Source organism: Dreissena polymorpha, chromosome 2, assembly GCF_020536995.1.
Source record: "Dreissena polymorpha isolate Duluth1 chromosome 2, UMN_Dpol_1.0, whole genome shotgun sequence".
Lineage (NCBI taxonomy): Eukaryota > Metazoa > Mollusca > Bivalvia > Myida > Dreissenidae > Dreissena > Dreissena polymorpha.
Genome location: NC_068356.1, coordinates 31,983,739 through 32,005,266, shown reverse-complemented (window position 1 = coordinate 32,005,266; position 21,528 = coordinate 31,983,739). Strand labels below are relative to the sequence as shown.

The 21,528-nt window shown below is 34.3% G+C and overlaps 1 protein-coding gene and 1 long non-coding RNA gene across 3 annotated transcripts in view; one reads left to right on the top strand and one right to left on the bottom strand.

Annotated features, from left to right (window-relative positions):
- Positions 1-21,528, top strand: part of LOC127866499 (carbonic anhydrase 2-like) — an 82,804-nt gene that overhangs the window by 21,322 nt on the left and 39,954 nt on the right. The window contains exons 7-8 of one of the 2 annotated variants that reach the window (XM_052407054.1): positions 4,977-5,134; positions 5,443-6,835. In XM_052407054.1, the coding sequence (XP_052263014.1) occupies positions 4,977-5,134; positions 5,443-5,703 (419 nt within the window). In that variant the 3' untranslated portion in view covers positions 5,704-6,835. Of the gene's footprint in view, positions 1-4,976; positions 5,135-5,442; positions 6,836-21,528 lie in introns of those variants that run through there. The other variant, XM_052407053.1, reaches the window with a different exon arrangement.
- LOC127866508 (uncharacterized) overlaps positions 1-21,528 on the bottom strand; it is a 60,313-nt gene that overhangs the window by 35,770 nt on the left and 3,015 nt on the right. The gene's annotated exons all lie outside the window — the stretch shown is intronic.

Below are 21,528 nucleotides of genomic sequence, written 5' to 3'. Positions count from 1 at the left end.
ATTTGCTGAAATGACGTTTACTGATTTCAATCCTTGTTAAAATTGCAATGCGATAGCGGGCAACGACACAAACATTTGAATGACCTTGTCAACATATGATGCGAAAGCAAGCATTTCAAACGGCTGTAAAGTTTCACCGAGTACTAAAGGGTTTCATACTGTTGATAAAAATAATTATGCATATAATATAACACAGCATTAATAATACATTCATATTAGAAAGGGATTAGAACGAAATACACAGTTTTCTATGGTTCTTTTCCCTTGCATATAAAGAGTTATATGTTTTCGGACATACTTGGCTATTTTAGGCAGAAAAGCTCGAATTATAGAGTTTCATTTGTTTAGTAAAACAAAAAGAAAAAAGGAAGCCTTTTTGGCAACTTGTTTGGTTCGGAAATGAAAGAAAAAAGACACATGAGTCGTTCTTTAGCATATTTACCTATCAAGTCGCTTACTACTAATAACAAATTTGTGAACTTCATCAGCTATTTTAGTATTGGTAAAGTTGTCGCTTATTTCGTCTCCATATAGAAAAGTTTCAATGCAGGAGACAGAATAAATGGATATTGTGTTAATAAGTTCGTCCCAAATATGTACATACTGAATGCATTTAATGAAGTAGTTTGACGTAGTTTCATAAAGTCCCATCGACATAGAGGCGATGTAATTATGTTGCTTCTGAAGAGATGATCATTTAAAGAGATATTATGGGCATCAACAGTATATGCTATGTTTATATGTGTCTATCGCAACCCTTGTTTATTTTTGGTGTTTTCACTTCATATACACTAATATTTGTTAATGCAGCATCAACATACTAAAACAATATCCAGGAAATAGAAAAATAATGAATTTTAATATCAACCATACATTCGTTTTGACAACTGACGACAGAAATGATGCGATGTACGATGTGAGTCTACATGTAGTTTTCATGCAGATTCGTTCATACGACACAAAGGCACAATTTTGTTTTACGGATTATTTCGGCTTAGATGACTGGGTGAGTCATGTAAAATATAAAAAATAATACATATTTTTTATAAACAACTGGTAGCGACATGAGTTGTAGATAATTGGTCAGTTACCACATTTTAACTAATTCTTTTGACCTGTTAATTCTTTTCAGCTCAATTTAACAGTGAAAAATGCCAATAATATCACTTTAAGGCGCTACACTTAGTCCTTTAAGGCGTACGTAACAATTGAAAGCGTCTTTCGTCGTACGAAATTAAAGGATTCGGAATCGGTCGATTTATGTTCATAAGTCTTTTAAAGGATTTGAGCGTATCAGTATTGTTTTATGTCGTCGGGAAGCTTATTTCAATCAGATACAGTAGATGGAACGAAATAACTAGAATATAGTGATTTCTGGACTTTAATTGTTTGTAGATGTGATGCATTTCTTAGATAGCAATTGCTGCATGAACCAAGTGTTGGAGGCAAGAAATATTGTATGTAGATTGACATTTTGGTGAAATTTATTTTATACGTTAAAATTAATTTATGTTTACTGATGGTTTCCCATCCTAGCAAATAAAAAATTTCTTCTACTAAGACTAAAGGTGTGTATCCAAATAAATATTCGGTTGACCTCAGTAGATCTATGGTGTTTTTTTTATTTCATAATTTTCATATTATGTACATGTATCATAATATTATACAGTGTCGGAATATTCAAGAATTGGTCTTAAAAACGAAAAGCATATTTTCACAAGCGTTTATCTATTAAGATTTTTTTTAATCGAAGCATTATATGGATTCGTGTCCATGCTTGTTCCTTTGTATACAATATATGTGCATGCCAAGTACAGTCATTGAACAGAAATACACCTAAATGTTAATGGACGTTAACAATCGGTATATCTGCGAAGTCAATGACAGATGAGATGGTTTGTTTTATTTTCGAGATATTAGAATCGATTTCGAGGGTTAAAGCTTACTGTAAGTACACAGGCAAAATTTTTCCATAGGATTGGAATTCGCCTCTGTTAAGATTACTTTTCATTTTCCATCAGAACGATAGTTGGACATAAAAGATAATAAATGTGCTGGGATACCTGTATTTTGTAATTTAAATATACGCCATTGTGCCACACTCTATCAAAAGCTTTACTTAGACCAAAAAAATACAACTCTGACCTCTAGACCTGTGCTAAATGTATTATAAATATATTTAAGTTGGTAAACAGGCAAACAGACAGATTGAGTGGGCGTAAAAAAATGTATTTACATGTTGCAAATTAAAATGTGTCTGTGTAATATTCTCTGAAAGACCTTCTCAGTAGTATTAAAGAGTGATATATGTTGTCGATAATTAGACGTTAAAGCTTGATCACTTTTTTCGAAAACCGTGCCAAACATTTACAATTTTCCAACAAGAAGGCATTTTTCATGAATGTAGACTATGGTTAAACACATCATACGATGGGTAACTTAACCCATGTATGCCTAGTGGACTCTCCCATCCTTTTAAATTGGATCAATTTATTTCAAAGATTAGGGATGTCTAGTATATTTATTTCTATATTTAGAATTTTTCTTACAGAAATTCTTTGAAGCAAACAGCGCAGACCCTGATGAGACGCCGCATCATGCGGCGTCTCATCTGGGTCTACGCTGTTTGCAAAGGCCTTTTTTTCTAGACGCTAGGCATAAATGGGTTTATTGATACATTCCCTCTTTGAGAATCCGATTGTATAATCCTTTAGGACCGGAAGCTTTTCAAACCTTAAGACATTTTATTTCGTCAACGACTTCCTCCTTTGTTATATGAATATAAACGTGTGCATTGTGCATAGATGGGAGATCAAACTTGCTTTCGTCAATTTAGCACTGGCTTTCCAAATACCTGTTTAACATATCAGCTGTACAAGTTACACTCGCTACAAATGCAGTTTTTTGATCATCGTAAAGAGGTGGCATTGAATCGTTTGTGCTAGCTGGATTTGCTTGGAGCGTCTTCAACCAGTCTTAAGCTCATAGTTCACATCACTTATCTTTATTTGCAATATTGCAAAAGTATTCGCTTATATACGTATTTGACATAGTCTAGCAATATAGTTATAAACTATTTGCAGACATACTATATTCAATATACAGAACAATAGCAACGCAACTGACATCTACTCCAACGAAAACACAAAAAAAAACACGTATGCACAAGCACAGGCACATACATAAAATACAATGTTAAATAAGTAAAGATGCATAAAAGCTCATTCCTATTCAATCATATACTAAAGCGGTGCAGTACCCGATAATAATTATTACACATTCAACATACATTGCATTGATATTGTAACAACCATTGTAACGATATAAATAGTGTCTAACTGAAAAAAAATCGAAAAGTAAGAGTCCCAGAGTGTACTTTGAACATATTTTGACAAACCAAAACAACACACATGTAATCGATCAAAACGTTAAAAGTTGTCATCATTAAGATAATACAATTTAGGTTGTAAATTGGAATAGGCAATCAACAATTTATAATGTAAAATTGTAAGCAAAATGGTGTAATTTTACTCATAATAAGGAATTCATCTACATATATTTTTCAAAATTTGAAATGACAATATTATAAACTTATTGATTTTAGTGAAATATAAAGAAGCTAAGATAGGGTGAAATACTCAATATTTAAAATTGTAAATAACAAATGACATGATAATGTGTTCACTCATCTCTAACGTACATTATTGTGCTACGCGTTTATTGGTCCTGTTAATGTGTTTCTGACTTATTTTGTAAATACACCACGTAACTTGTATATGGTGTTTCTTGCTTATGTTTAGGCTTATTTCGATGTATTTTAAAGTAATTTGAATCTAATGTTATAACGTAAAGTTGTCTATATATTAAGTACGTATACGCAAATACATATTTAGAGTATTATATATTTGTACGTTTTCATGGAAATACTAGAAACAGTATTGGTGTCCTGTTCCGTATTCGAACAAACCTACTACATGTTAGGTTATCAGTTTAAGGAGCCTTTTGAATTACATAGTCTAATATTATTATGTATACAATGTGCATTGGGAACAAAGGCAATTAGCTTTGTGTATGTCTATGAGAAGTAAACACAAACATTTCAAAATCTCATTAAAAGCAAATGGACATATTTCAGTCAAATACAATATGATATACTAGTATGTATATTTGATATGTTACGCGCATATTTTCAACGACAATATTTCAATTCGTGTCAATAGTACTTTTATTGTTTAGCAAATTTCAACGTAGGCACACGGTTTATGCGGTTTCTGTATTTAAAATTGTAGTCACGTAGTTGCAAGCTTAGTAATTGAAACAAAATTAACAGGAAATCGTGATAATCGTGCATCTGAGAGTGTCAACTGGAGGAACAAGAACATGATATAATAATACGGTTAACTTATTTTAAGAAACAAATTATTTACTTTTGCTGAGACGCACATAGAACATATGTATTATAAAGTTTAAAAAATATTTCCACATCAGAAAATAAATTACAAGTTTACTATGTAAAACTCTGGTATATTTGCTTAGGTGAATACTGGACTATGTTTGTTTTTTACTTGCGCACGGATTTAAAACAAGTTAAGTATATAACATATAAGTCATATCATGTGTTTTGTTCTCCCAAAGGGACTCTCTACAAAATTATCCTTCTTAACATTTCCATCCGCGTTCCCTGTGTTAGGTTGTATTTTACATCGTAAATGTGAAGGCATTTGTTAGTTCATTTAGTATACCTCATTTTCCTGAACTGAAAAGAAGAAAGGTAATATTAAATTCAAAACAGAATAAGTTGTAATGCAAATATCAAACGTTGTATCTTTCATGTACTTTGTTGTTGTTGTGTTGTTGTTTGTTTGTTTTTTTGGGAGGGGGTATCAACAAACGTCCCACGCACATAAACTCTATATATGGAGATGTTTCCTTTCAAACTCTACAACATAGAACTGAATGCGGAATGCTTTTTTCAGATGAGCATGTCAATATCAACTCCATCCCCATGATAGAACTGATACCTGCCCGTCTCACCAACTACTACCGCTACCTCGGTAGTCTGACCACGCCCCCTTGCTATGAAAGTGTCATATGGACCATTTTCCATGAAACCATTGAGATAGCAGAGGAGCAGGTGAGATTTATAATTTACAGCAAGATCGACTTATTTTCTTTCTGTAGAAAAATTCTTACTTATATAACACTTATTTCGACTATTAACATTTTTTGTTTAGCGTATACATGCCATTCGTGACTCAAACTTGTCTGAGCATGGTGTAATCCAGCTGTTTACAGTCTTCCATTTTCAAAATAATAAAGCAATGTTTTGATTGGTCAAGTAAACGATTGTCAGTAGGTATCGTTTACTAGTGTTCATCAGACGCCTGTGCTTAGCGAATGTTTTAAATTTGAATTGCATTAGATTGATACTTTGTCTTCCAGTTGTTAGAATTCCGCACAACCATCTTCGAAAATAACAAAACCGACGGCGGCGTTTCAATTGACATATCCGACGATTACCGACCCGTCCAGTGCATGTTTCGACGCCGACTGTATGCCAGCCATCCATCCCTGAAATACGAGGCGGCGGTCGAGGAAACAGGAAACGGAAGTAGCGGTGTCTCAAATGGACCGCACCGTATAAGCCTCTTTTTTACGTATTCAGCTTGCACATGGTTTTACTACTATTATTGTTCTCTATAAACATGTAAAGTGTTAATTGGATATTTTTCGCGTCTCTTTCTGTTCATTGAAATTGTTTTACCTCAGTAGTTTACTAATTATTTTCTAACAACAATATATAGAAAGTACCGTGTGATATAGAGAATAACTCATATAGTGTATCAGGCAGCTGTATGTCAGTTATATATCAGTGTAGCGGTATAATATAAAGAAAAACGTAATTATAATATTAGAACGTTTAAGTTAAGACATTTCCATTGTAAACTTTTAAAAGATGCCAGCAAAGCTGTGCAGTATGAGAACAAGCAGTCGCGTAGATTTATCCAATACGCTCCTGCGTGCTTTAACGTGAAATAAATATAATCAGCCACATATTTATCAACATACCCGTACGTAAAGTATCTTTGACAAGCCCAACATTTGGGCGCTCCTGTTATGTTGTGTCTATTTGCCAACCATAAATATATGTAAACAATCATTAATGAATATTCTAACAAAGTCAGATGTGTAAAAATGTTAAGGTGTAAATATGATAAATACTTAACTTGTGCATGCATATGAATGTATACCCCATTCTATCATACAAACATAAAACTATTTATTATATGTTTTTGTATTTGTAATCATTCGTTCAGGTTTATTACAAATTACAGACTTTTAACAAATTAATAATGGTTAAAAATACTTTTCCCATATTATTAAATGTATAAAATAATGTGTTACTACAGGTTGCCTTTAAAGCATCATGATTATTAGTCATAAGGTGAGGTATATTTTCGGACATAATTGAAGTTTAATGAACAGGTCTTTTTATTTCCTGTAGCATTAGGAAATTCGGTTACGCGTGTATTATAACCTACGTACTTTTACTGTGGCATCACGGTACACAGACAGTGTGAAAAAGAATTAGAGAATAGGCTGGATGTCCAATTGTTTGAATCTTTAAACCTTTTCGCTTACTATTAGAGTGCCAAGGTTTCGATTTCAATATCCCCGCCTCACATGTTTCGACATCCCTCACATTCAGAATTGCAATTTTAATAAAGATTATATAAATGACTTTATTGAGTATAGCAACAATGAAATCCATAAGCATACCATAATTTAAATCTTTTTGGAGAGACAATTCATGGTCCTCAAAAACTAAGGGAAACATGCCTTCTCCTGACGTAAATCAACAACATCGCATAAGGTATAAAAAAAATTGCATAACTTAGTACAAGCTTTTAAATAACAACACAAATCTAGCATATCTAACTACAAATTTTCAAGATCTTGTTTCTTGAATTCCAGATTATATAAATATTATACAAATTAAGCAACAGAGCATTCTTTGCAATCGAATGTAAGATTCCCCATGAAGACAAAAAACGCATACTATTTTATTTTGTTACCAACAGTTTAAAATTAAGGACAATACAATGGAGATTGAATCCCCTTTTTGAAATCCGAATGAGGCGACCGAAATTATATTATTTTGTGCGCATGTGCGTTTATTTCAATTCAACTTTTATTCACTAAAATTGAAAACACAAGCAAACATAAAAAACATAGCGCATAGCATACAACACACTTTAAACGACTTGCTTACGATGTAAACGATACGTAATGCTATTTAAAGTAAATGAGTACAGGAATGATGCATTAAATTTGAACAAGTAAAATATTTTAAATTACTTTGCATGTTCTGAAATACATGTAAGTCAACGTAAGCTATCAAAATATTTGTTGATTGATTGTATCATCAATATATGAGCGCCGGTCATCGATGTTAAAAGCCATTCTTCATTACGCAAAACAGGAATGTTGTTGGTGTAAACATTTTATTAAAATCTAAATCCAGTAATCCTGTGTTGCTATCTATGTATAGTAAAGTTACATATTTCAAAAATACTCTGCTCCTTGTGTTACTGTTAATCAATTTTACGGGCATTTGCTTATACATAGGATCACAACTAATGTCGGTTAATGCTGTTTTATCTTTTAATATATGAACAACTGAGTGATGTGTTATTCATTTGAATTTTATATAGCCTGGGCTGTGTTTACTTCTGTCTTTTCTCTTGACATTGTTCATGAAATCGTGTTAAGAACGTTGTACTACTCGAGGTGAAGAGTAAACCCGACTCTCACGCCCGGATGAAGGACATATTCGCTGAATGGAATGGAATAGTTTGTCGTTTCGAATTTTTTAAAACTGATAATTAATACTGCTAACGTATATAACCATTTCGTCTTTCAAACAAGAGCACGTTTCTTTGTCACTGTGCGATATATTACTTAGAAATAATTGCTCGAATTCTAAAAAGTCGCGGAAAAAAAACGCAATACGGCTCCGCTAAATAATTGATATTACTGTATTTTCAACACATATTTAGATTATTTAACTCATGTAACAAGTAACAACAAACAAAATGAACTGACACTCAGTTTGAAAATGTCTGTTTGTTAAGTCACCGGTCAGCCATGGTCCCATTTGTACTTCTTCCTTCTGCTTTTGGTAGAGTGGATAGTACTGGCTGTTGCTGTCTCCTGCTTCTGGTTGAGTGGATAGTACTGGCTGTTAGTGTCTTCTGCTTCTAGTTGAGTGGGTAGTACTGGCTGTTGCTGTCTCCTGCTTCTGGTTGAGTGGATAGTACTGGCTGTTGCTGTCTTCTGCTTCTGGTTGAGTTGATAGTACTGGCTGTTGCTGTTTTCTGCTTCTGGTTGAGTGGATAGTACTGGCTGTTGCTGTCTCCTGCTTCTGGTTAAGTGGATAGTACTGGCTGTTGCTGTCTTCTGCTTCTGGTTGAGTTGATAGTACTGGCTGTTGCTGTCTCTCGCGTAAACATACACAAAATAATTAAAATGTATATATTGTAATATAAACTTAATTATGTTGTTGAATTATGTATACTATCAATATGAATGAACAACAAGAAGATTACACTGCTAACCTTAGACAAACATCAGGAAAAGATTCCCGTAGGCATATTCAAAACCGAATGTTCATAAGAAAATGAACAAGTGAAAAAAAGGCCCCAGGTATATCACCTGAGAACCGAAGAAATTAAACTGTTTATCATCGTTTGTGATTTGTGTGTTATAAATGTGGCTTCTGACCTTGCATTCTACTGGGTAACATGTTTTTATCTCGGCTGAAATATCATATGAACAAAAGTTTTTTTTATAAAGTTGTTTGCTTATTGGGCGAAAACATGTGACGTATATTTGTTTACCTGTGTTCACTATAGGTTAGCCATAAAACAAAACTGCCCTTGCCCCTTGAAGCCATGTGTTTCAACGAACCGGAATCATTTTCAAACTCGACAGAGATATAATAAGAGCAAATGTTAAGAGAAATTAAGATTTGACATAGACTTCACGAGTGTTCACAAGGTTTCAATGAAGACATGCAAGGAAAGCAGCCCCTCCCTTGCGGCAATGTATTTCAAAGGACAAGAACCAGTTTTGGACTCGGCATAGTTATCGTAACAACAATTGTTATACGAAAGGTTCACAATGATTGAGAAAATATTTATAGTAAACGAAAGCTTTTCCTTGAATTTGACCTACTTTTTAACCCCAATATACCCTGTTTCGAACTCGATCGAGATATAATACATATAACATACAATATAATAATGTTCTGACCAAGTTGTATGATGATTGGGCAATACAAATGACCTATAGACTGTTCACAAGGTAAATGTCGACGACTCACGACGGACGACGAAATACGGCGATCACAAAAGCTCACCGTGAGAACGTTGCTCTCAGTTGAGCTAAGAAAGAAATTGGGAAGTTATTTTGAAAAACAAAAGAGAGGCAATATAGTCAATGTATAATAACCATTCCTTCCTTGTACAAACAAAACAAAACAATACAAAACTTCTAAAATACATTCAAATTACATAAATTAAGCGTTGTATTCACCAGCAAATGTGTTTCGTTGTCGGAATTTTCCAGTAAACGTCTATTGATACTTGAGCCAATGTCAAACCGATATTCGTTAGTATGATCCGAATGTGTGTTTTTAATAACATCATATGTTTGAAATTACAGGCATTAAATGAACAAGAATGATCTCCAAAATACTAGTTTTGAACAAACATATACCTTTAAAATCGGGCTGATATCGGCGCTTCATTTGCTAACGGTTTATGTACTTTGCTTTGAACATATTTTATTTCCAAGTAATGCTATTGTACAAATCTATAGATTGGTCCATACATACATAATGGAAAAAGGGTTAGACGTGAAGTTCTTCAACATTATCGGGGGTCTTTCCCTTGCAATAGTTTTAACATGTTGTAATGGTGACAGACTTACATAAAATATTAATCATGTCATTTACACAGTATACAATTGAGAACATTAATCTCAATAACTATATTTATTATATGATGACAATGTTCAGTACTACTAATAATAATAGTGGTTACCAAGAATAGTAATACTAATAGTAATAATAATAATAATAAAAAAATGATTTTATAGAAAATATACAGATATCTTATACAATGAAGGATATTAATAATGATAGTAATAAAGATAATAATAAGTCCTGTCCAGCAAAATGTAAAAAAGAGTTAGCTTAGTAATGAATCGCTTTGTCGTAATAATATATTGTTTAACTTCGTTAAAAATGATGGTGTTGTTTTCATTATTTAGTGAAGGCTTACCATAAAGGAGCATCTCACAATTAAGGGGATGAAACGATCGTAGCGCAGTAAATAGAGCTATTCGCTGCAAATGGTTTGTTTGGCAATGAAAGAAATAATGCTCAACATTTTCAACATCATTTCCGCACGCACATAGGGGAGTGTCTATCCCCAGTGTAAAAGTATTGGGGGTTATCTTCGCATAAATTAAATAATTGTTTCAATGAAATTTTAAAATTCGAAATGGTGTCATTGTTACGTATATCAATAGGTAACGAATTCCATAGACTAATGGCAGATGGTAAAACGAGCGCGAATAAAGTAAAGTTCTTCTTGATAAAATAGTATAGTCTTCCGCATTTCTACGATTACGAGAGGATTGTTCATGAACTGTTGGTGGGAGAAGGTTAGTAAGGTAATTGGGACACTGGCTGTTATGCATTTTGTAGATAATAATTAGTTTTAGATAACTTCGTCGTTTTTATAGACTTGGCCATTTAACTTCAGTGTAAAGGTTTATAAGTGAGACGGATCTGGTTAGGCCTGAGACAATACGCGCGGCTTCATTTTGGATTTGTTCAAGTAATTCCTTGTTGTACAATGTACAACCGTCCCATACAACACACGCGTATTCTTATAATGGCCGCAAATATGTAAAATATATTTGATTTAGACATTTTCTTGATAGTTTGTACTTAACTTTACGCATAACGCCGAGGATTTTCGACGCGGATGTCAGAATATTATTAATGTGGTTGTTCCATTTACCATCGCTGCTAAGCGTAAGACCGAGATGTTTGTGTTCATCAACAAATGTTACGGGTACATTACCAAACATTAACTTGGGAAAAGGAATATTCTTTTGTGTTGTGAATAGAATAGCTTCAGTTTTGGGGGGATTAAAATCAACAAGCCAACGGTTTGCCCATACGGTAATTATGCATAGATCATGATTTAAAATACCCTCGAGATCGGCTAATACAGATGTGGTACATGATAATGAAGTATCATCAGCAAACAGTCGGGTTATACTTAAAAGATTTTCTACAATATCATTAACGTAAATCAAGAAAAACAACGGTCCTAATACTGAGCCCTGGGGGACACCGGCATTTACTTCTAATAACTGCGAATTTGCTGAGCCGACAAATACTTTTTCGGTACGGTTAGACAAGTAACTCTCAATCCATTGCAGCATATTTCCACTTTTGCCATTTTGTTTAAGTTTGAATAAAATACCTCGATGCCAAACACGGTCGAACGCCTTGAATATATCGCATAATATCATTCAATTAAGTTTCTTGTCGTCAATAGATCGAGCTATTTGATCAAATATATCAATGAGTTGGTAGACTGTTGAGTGCCCTCTAAGAAATACTGATTGTTTGCAACAAATTAAATTGTGTGCAATAAAATGGTTATACAAGTGTTTATATACAGCACGCTCCATAAGTTTTCCTAAGCAGCTTAAAAGAAAGATTGGGCGATAGTTTGAGGGTATGTTCGAGTCACCCTTTTTTAATAAGGGCATCACAATTGCATTTTTCCATAATGAAGGAAATGTGCATTCTTGTAGTGATTTATTAAACAAAAGGCATGACGGTTTTGAAATAGACTCGCAAGTACGCTTAAGAACAAGATGGCTGATTAAATTTTCACCAACAGCTTTGTTGGTTATTAAAATTTTGATTAAATCGATTATTTCAGTTTCAGTAATGGATACATTTTGCAAGCTTGCAAATGGAAACTGAGTAGGGACGGGCAGAACTCCCGAAGATGAATCTAAAGTTGAAATGGAAACAAAATAATTGTTTAAGCACGTTGCTTTTTCTTCTTCCGAAGTATATATTGTTACGTTTCCATGTGAATCGACCGGTGTTAACATTAGGGTGGAGCATAAAAAGCATAAAAAAATTAAAGACATATTTTTGCCCATCTCACCCCCCGAATCAGTTCGATATCATATAAAAACACTTTATTCAAAGTTACAGCAATAAATTATTGCGTTTAGGGGTAGCTCAAGTGCCTCCAAATATATCAAAATGGTAAAAAAGCAAAAAAATTCACAACGTTTTTGAGTTCCTCTCTGAATTTATTTTAAATAACAAAGTTTTTACTTTCAACATAACAATAGTGAATTCCTGTTTAGTTTTCACAACAAATTATAATCTCAGTCTAACAACATGCAGGGAAATCTAGATTTTGTTGCATTCTTGGCTGCTCAGACAGAGTTTGCTTCCTGCTATCGGGATACAACCTATGATGGTCCTCAACAACTTGAAGAAGGAAAGGCAGCTGAGTTTCATCACATGTTAAAGACCCACTGTACTCCTGAATGAGAGCCACCCCACGCTAAGCTTGGTAATTGACAACTTTAAGGGACTCTACTGCATCGCAGGCCTGCCTGAAATCATCTCTGTCCTGCCACAAGTCTGGATCAACTGCGAACAATACATGAGGAAGTTCCAGCAATTGTATCAGTTTCATTGACTTTGCTGTGACAAAGTCTTCCAAGCGTTTGTCCTTGAATGAAGTCAGATCAACAGTTAGTCGCTTGGAATGATCATACCCATGGACCTCATTCTGGATGGCACCAACCATTAGTCTCTTTGTAGAAAAACTGACACGACAATCAAAGAAGGCAAAGCCAACAAGTTCCTGTGATAAGTACCACAAGTGTGTGGAAAAAAATTGTGCAGTTGACTTTCTAATAACTGAATGGATTGATGAGTATGCAAGTACTGACTTCAGAAGCAGTAGGTCACTGTATGAAGAGCATGACGCCAGAGGGGTTAAGATCCAGGCCTGCAGGTAGACACGCACTGCAAACACACACACACACATCACACAATCATCTTTCTTCTGTTGGAGTCAGTTTGAACTGAGACTTGAAGATCCAGAGACTGATAATATGACTTTGGACATCCAGCGGGTATGGTGCATGGCACCACGTAACATGAAACGCACTCCTCGCGCAGGAGCAGCACCAAGAAACACAATCACAAGTTCCAAGAATTCTTTAAAGTCATCTCTTGGCAGACTTGTTGGCAATTTAAATGGTGCTTTCTCGCACGGCTTCAACAAGTCCAGCAACATAATCATCTGCGATGCCTGGTTCAAACTTTGCTGTCTCAATCCCCAGTATTCCTGGAACTGTTTGTAAAGTGGAACTTCTGCAGAAGCTGTGGCTCCCATACATACTTTGAACACTGCACCAATTATCAGTTGCATAATGTGGTGCCTACAAGCCAACAATAGGAGATCCTTTTCAAGCTTCTGCTCAAGAAGGACACATGCTCCAGCAATTCGACCTGTATTTGAGCTGGTGGTGTCAAAGCACATAGCCCGGATCCTATCCGCTATGCCCCAGTCTTGAATGGCTCCAAAGACAGCAGAAGCCTGAGCCCCACCTGGTCCAAATGGAAGCTTGGCAACTGTAAGCAACTGAGACACGCCTTGTCCTGAAACCAATATAGGGAGACGATCAACCCTCTCCTTCCCAATTATATCAGGAATCAAGTTTCCATCCAAATGAACAACAAGAGGAGTGTTACTCTGAAACTTGGCCTTAATGTTTGCAGCTGTTTGGCTTCTGTATTTGTTTGTTCACACTAGACAGGACGTTGCCTCACTTCAAATGGCAAATCTGACCATTTACATGTAATACATTAGCTTTGGTTACTGATTAATTTGGGGTGTAGAATGTTGTTTATCTCATATTAATATTTCTGATATAAAGCATTTCAAACAAAAATTAATTTAATTTACTTACCAATTGTCATAATTGAGGTTAGGCTGGACACCAGGTGACTAATCAATTGTCAAGCACCAACATAGCAGAAATCAACTTTAAAACATTTCATGCAGATTAATTAAAATAACAACATGTCACATCAATGCTTTAAGCAACTATGCTGCAGTTACCACTCTAACACTGTAAGTCAGCATACAAGTCTGGAAAAACCATTAATATATAAACATCTAGATTATTGGTACTTGGTATTAAACTTTAATGATGGATAGTTGTGATGAGAAAATAAAAATTCCAATTTGATCGGCGTTTTAAGAATGGGCTTTTATTTTAGTGCAATAATTATTATATGGGCACTTAGCGTACCAAAAAGGTCGTACAACACTGCATGTTTAGATTTCTAGAAACTTCACAACCATTGAGCTACCTCTAAATATTGTTCAGTTGTGTTCATATTTTAACAGATTTGTTTTTTCATACATATGAACAAAATAAGAGGATGAGAAGATCATATTTCAAAAGTTAAAAAATAAGCTCCACCCTATTTAACATCTTCCTGTATTGCCTGGAATTGCTTGATTTTAAATCAGTTAATGTAGTTTCAATATTGGAGTAAAATTGTTCATTTGTATGTTTAATCATATTGTTGACTCTGTTACGAGCATGTTTGAAATTAGCCCAGTCGTTTTCAGAAGGTTGTTTTATAGCGGTAGCTTAAAGTCGGTCGCGTTTACGGAAAAATATAAGTATCATAGAGTCGTACCAAGGTTTATCATTAGGACGGACTGTAACTAATTTCAATGGAATACATAATTTCATTAGTTCTAAAGGTTTGGCCGTGAATAAAGTGGTAGCATCTTCTACACTCATCATTGTTATAAAATTCCAATTTTCGATGTTAATCAAATAGTTTAGACGTTGAAAATTAGCTCGTTTGTACAACCAAACATGTCTCTGCATCGGTTTACTTAAGACTGTTAGGACTTTAATGTGCGCAGCCGTGGCATGGTGATCACGTATGGAATTATCAATTGATATAACCTCACTGTTTAATACAATTAAATTATCGGAGACAATAATGGGGTCAATTAACGTAGAAGTATTGGCAGTGACTCTAGTTGCTTCAGTTATGACGTTTCTTAAATTAAATATTGCCAATGACTGTTTAAGACGGGTATAGTTTTTGAGTTGGTCTTCGTTTATATCACCAAGCATATAACATTTTGGTTCATATCCAAGGCTTTGTCAATATTAGTTTCGAGGTCATTCCAAAAAGATACATTTTGGGGAACGATAAAAGCAGCAAAGTAAAGCGGAAAAATAGCCAGTATTAAGTTCAATCCATAATGAATGCACACTGGGACATTGTAACTTAATAACACGCCGCGACAGTAAAGACTCATTTAAATAAATTAATAAGCCGCTGGAGTGCGGTGTATAATCTTTACGGTGAAAACATGTATTAAAACCTTCAATTGTTAAAACATTATCGAGAACAACATCTGTAAGATGAGTTTCCGTGAAGCATAAAATGTCAAAATTACACAGATTACTTGCTACATAATCAAGTTTGTTACGTATTGACCGCACGTTCAAATGCAAGACGCTGAGTGCCTTGTAACCCGGTCCTGGATTTAACTCAATATCACCTGATAGAAATAAAAGAGAGCGTAAAGCGTCAATTACTAACAGAATCATTTCAAAGACAAGCGGTCGAATAATGCAGCCTGAAAAAGCGCGCGATAGCCCGAAAAGGGTGAGAAAAGTAATACAACTTCGATTGTTGCACTCCACATGTAAAATAATTTTTTACGACAACAATATTTTCTTGATTTAAATAACCCCACAATCATTCGATAAGCAGCAATATCGTTACCCATTAGGTAAAAGTTTAACACTCAAACATAAATGACTGAATGGCCGTGAGGTTTTACCAAAATAAATTACATTTCGTGCAAGGCAATGAAACATTAAGGGGATGAGACAGTTGGATAATATAGGTTGAGTAAAAATATTTAAGCATATTTTTAGATGAAAACTAGCATAAACAACGATCTATAGCTTTTTAATTCTAGTTGACAAAACTACAAGTGACCGGATATTTGAAACGAAACAATGGAAGAGAGTATTTTGAAGCGTATATATAAAGAATAAAGTCAATAGCGTACCCTGAGAAGTGTCGTTTAACATAATGACAGCAAAACCAGTAACAACAAGCATAACATCAATAGCTGCAGTAAATAGTGGTCAGAATATCTCGTTTGCGTTTACAGTAGAACACTTAAACCATAGCTAGACTAATCCCCACTTAAGACGGCTATTATCTGTTTTATATACTAACGTGAAAATAATATCGGAAAATTGAGAGACGATATAGATAACTTTATGTGAATAACAATACTAAAGCAAAAAAACACGTGTACTTAGATCGTTACGTGAAAGAAGAAAAACAAATACAACAACGTAGTCACTAGATCCGAGAGTCCGAGAATCACTATTCACACTCGGTATAAGTGATTGGTTGCATTGCAATTTGTTAAAGCTTTTTAATGCGACCACGTAGTTCACATGGTGAATAAATATAATTATAAACCACCTGGTTAATCCCTAGTGAGTGACAGGATTCTCTAATACTACATAATTTTACGGCAGACACCCAAGTACTTAGGAAAAGCTACTTAGCAAAAATTGTATTCACTGAAATCTGAGAATAACTATTCTTACTCAGTAAAATTCATTAATTATAGATGCATTTTAGTAAAAACGGATCAATGCGACCACTATGTTCACATGGTGAATACAAGCAACTACTAATCACGTGTGTACTGACATGAAGAGTATGGAATATAGGCTTAATCGTATTAACATATTATTGTGATGAGATGTGTTTACGTAATTAATAGCCGTTAATAGTGGTGTTAGTAACATAATGCGTAGGGGTACACACGATTTTTATTCGATCCATGTTTGGTTTGGTGGGGGGGAGGGTAACAAACGTACATTACGAAAAAGAGTAAAGTAATAAACAACCAAACACGCGAATAACAAAAACAAGTACACATGCATTAGCAAAGATGATTATGTCACATGATTTTTATAGACAACAAAGCAGCAAGATACAATGAAACATGTTGCAGATCAGAAGGTTGGATAATATAGGTTTACACAAAAATGAAACTACAAGTCAACAGGATTATTGATCCAGCAAAAACAACCTTTACATACAACTACTCAACGCGAGTCGTATGGAAATTATACAATACTGATATGCATTGTCAAGCAAAACTTACAAATACAATTTCTAAGTTAACATTTTAAAAGAACAACAACAGCAACAAATAAATCAACAGTATTGAAGATTGTAAGAACATTTAAAAAAAATGCCGTAATTCAATACCAAAATCCTTGCGAGTGACAATCTAGGCAAGTCAAAAAGCATAGATAGTCAAGAATGATAAACACTTTTATTTAGATTTAGTTATCAGTATAAGTTTTAAATTGATATTACAATAATTGAAATTTAATAAAAACATCGGCATCACTTAGTACAAAATGAAATACTCCTGTTTTGCTATCTATGTACTACCATCAAACAGCCAACATCGAGCCGATTTGTGCATGGTTGCTGACACGTTTCCTTAATGGTTGGATATGTCAAGAGTTGTATTTCAAATATAGACATATAAGAATAAAAAGATATACACGGTAACTTACTGCAAATACGATATTGTTTGACTGGCCCTCTTGGATATTCCTTTGATAATCGTAACAAATTATACTTTTGAATAACATGGTTAATTGACCCATGTATTTTCACGTATACAACGACCAAAGCTAGTCAACGCGATAGCTTTATGATAACAATGTACGTAAAACCACTAATTTGTTGTTGTCTACTAGTCGAATATATTGCGTTGCTCGTAAACAAATACATACGCTATACACTATAAATGGTACGATACAATAAATACATAAATACAAAACTAGTAACATAAATCTTGTAAAGGTATAAAAAATTTAAAATTATCCTTTAAAATCGTTTTCATCACGTTTATAGACTTTGCGTAAAAAAATAAGCAATGCTCAAACTACTTACATTTGGCATACGAACCTGACATTGACTTCCGGTACAATCAATCCCCAGGACAAGGTTGACGTTGTTCATCTTAAACTTCTAGACGGAAGCAAATGTTAACATACATGTCCTCGTTTTTCGTTGTTTTTCGTTATTGGCAATACCGAATGATGACAGGAATTAAATGAGGGCGGGGATAAATCTATCGCATAAAAGTTTACAAGTATTTTTTAAAATAAGCATTTCACATTCACAAGTTAAACAGAATATTAACATTTTATATTCAACACACAGTGCTTGACACTTATATTGAACATAATAAATCATATGTGCATTAAATTAAATTAATTAAGCGTTAAAAATGCTGCGCTACTCTGTAAACAATTTCGATAAACCTGTATCTATGTCAAACATCTGTCTGTTAAACAGGTAAAGCCTCGGCAGACGTTTGGACAGACGAATTATTGTTTCTGTGGTAGTTGTATTGCCTTATTTGGCCAACGTCGCAGAGGAATTGACGTCGCTGTAATCGTGACTCATAACACAGAAGATTGTATCAGATTTGGATGATATTTTAACGGTAGTCGTATCCATGCTCACCCGCCCGACAATTGGGCATATTGTTCCTAGAAAAAATAATGGCTGTATTGTATGTGTTCGATTTTAGCATCTTATGATCTTAGTGAACAACTTTCAGTTTATAATATAAGCTGTTTACTGTTTGAAATCGCAGTAACCGCAGTAATATAAGATAAAAAAATTATAATAATATGATCGCGAAACATAATTCGGCAATGTAATAATTACAGTCGATGCCTGCACCACGACAAGAATAGTGGCTACAAACGTGAATGTAAATATATGTGAGTTTTATCAAAGGATTGGTTTTTCTGAAATGTTTGTGTCTCTTATGGCCACCGCGCCCATAAAACGTGATAGTTGGGTAACAATGGTTGACATAGATGCGACGCCCGTTTCAAAAGCGACCCTGCCATTTTAGTATGGTGAGTATATTACAGTTCAATTTAACGTAGTAACTACGAGTAACGAGTCGCCGGTGATCGAACCAGGGAGCGCTGGATTGTAAAGCCAATGCGCTTCAATTAGACCACGGAACCTATGGCATGGATATATTCAATACTTACCTTGCAGAGTGCGCACATGACTTGTGCGAAAGCACCTCGAGAAGCCGTCTGCGAAGCTAAACGATAGAATGGCGAACGTCTCACCGTCGTCTTGACACCTGAAACAAATACAAACACATTTATAATGAATTGAAATAGTCCTGCATATCAGTTACAGTACTTGAAATAAACATTTCGACTAAGCAAACCCAAATTCATATTTTATCATACGTTTGAGAAGAAGAATAAGCAGAGTGCATAAAACAAAGAATCTGAGAGATATTGGTTTACATTTGAGCAATACTACATTTTATCACTTCTTTCGTTCCTCTTAAAAATGGCTTACGTTTATTTAATATACGATAGACATATAGTCCATAAGTAAACATGCTAACATACCAACATATATAAATTCATGAACATGTGTAACTATTGAATATATAGAAACATGTTTGAAGTTTAACATCTTCATTATCGTCACAAAAGCAACTATCGAAAAGTGCCAAGTAACAAACTTTCACATACGCCATTTTAAAGTCATTGAATAGACAAGAGGAACAACAGGTTATGGCTAGATTGCACTTTAGCGGTACGCAGTTGTTTACCACTATCGACAAAGCGGGAGTTTAGGGGCACAGGTGGAAGTAACGTATCCTGGATAGTATATATATATTTATTTTATTTTTAATTTTTTTTTATCAAATATTTTAAATAAATCATTTGCAGGAAAAAAAGCCAAATGGTTTCTGATAATTTCTTATTGCAAATAGTGCCTTTAGTGCTTGGTAAGCTAGTTTATCATGCACTCAGCTCCAGCTTAACTTTGGAGTCAACAGTAACCCCATGTACTTGTATACAGGAGTAACGTTAAGTCGTTGGTCACGACAGAACCAAGTTTCATATATTCGGAGGGGACCACCATTGCGAAATACAATAATTTCAGTCTTGTCCAGATAAATTTTCATACCAGTATCCGTACAAAACTGATCAACAATGTTAAATTTGCTGTTGTAACTTAACGGAGGTCTCAGCACAATTGGCGACATCGTCTGCAAACATAAGACACAAAATATCTGGGATATCATTAGTTATGAAAATACCACATTCACATTTAAGCCTTAAAAGTGAAGATAGCTGATCTATGGTTAACTTTATCAAAGGCTTTACGGAAGTCCACGTACAATATAAAGAAGTGAAACTCCAGCTGCTGGAGCAGTATTGAATTTTCATTAAAAACAATTAGTTGGTCCTTTATTTAAGGCAAGTGACCGATTGCCCAAACAGTACAAAACAGCACAATACAGCACAATACAAACCAACATAAACACAAAATATGAATAAAGCTGGGGTCACCGCCTTGGAACGGTCAATGCAAAGCATTGGGGGTTTAAACCTGGTTATAGAGCGCTCAACCTCACACTTGGCCCAGCAATATTCATAATACATTTAAGTGTAAATAAAATTTAACGTCATAGCATTGTAACTCAAATTAAACAATAATAAAAGGGAATTAAAACGCATTCAATTTAATTACTATTTAATTACTCAATTGCATTGAAGATACAAGAGTAACAGAATTACAACTTTTTGACGAACGATCAAATAAAATTATTAAGAATTGTCAACTACATTCCTTCTTTACAGAAAAGATTTGAGAATATAGAATCATATAGTTAATATCTCAGATAAACAATATAATCGACCACCCCGTTTTGAGAGATATTTTTGGACCATCGCTTGTAAACAAAAGGCATTATCAACTGCCGAATATCCTCTAAGGAAACATGCTTGAGTTTCATCAATCTTATTATTTTCCTCTGCCCAGTCATACAATCTCTTATTAATCACTCCAGAGAATATTTTATATAGAGTATTCGTAATAGATATACCACGATAGTTACCAGGGTTATTACTTGGACCTGACTTATGAATCTGTGTAATGATACTTTGACCCCACGACTCGGGAAAGTTACCAGTGTCTAGTATTTTATTAAACAACAACAACATTATTGGAGAAATATCCGTTAATGTACACTTGTAAAATTCCGACGGAATTCCATCCAGACCACAACTTGTAACATTTATTTATTTGGATATTGACCATTCAATTTCTTGCAATGTGAAAGGACCATTAAGTGAAATTGCCGTATCATCAGAATAAGCATGGTCATTTCCAACAGTGTAATCAACAATAATAGAGTTCTCATCGAATAAAAGGCCACTGAAATATTGTAACCATTCTATTTTTGAGAT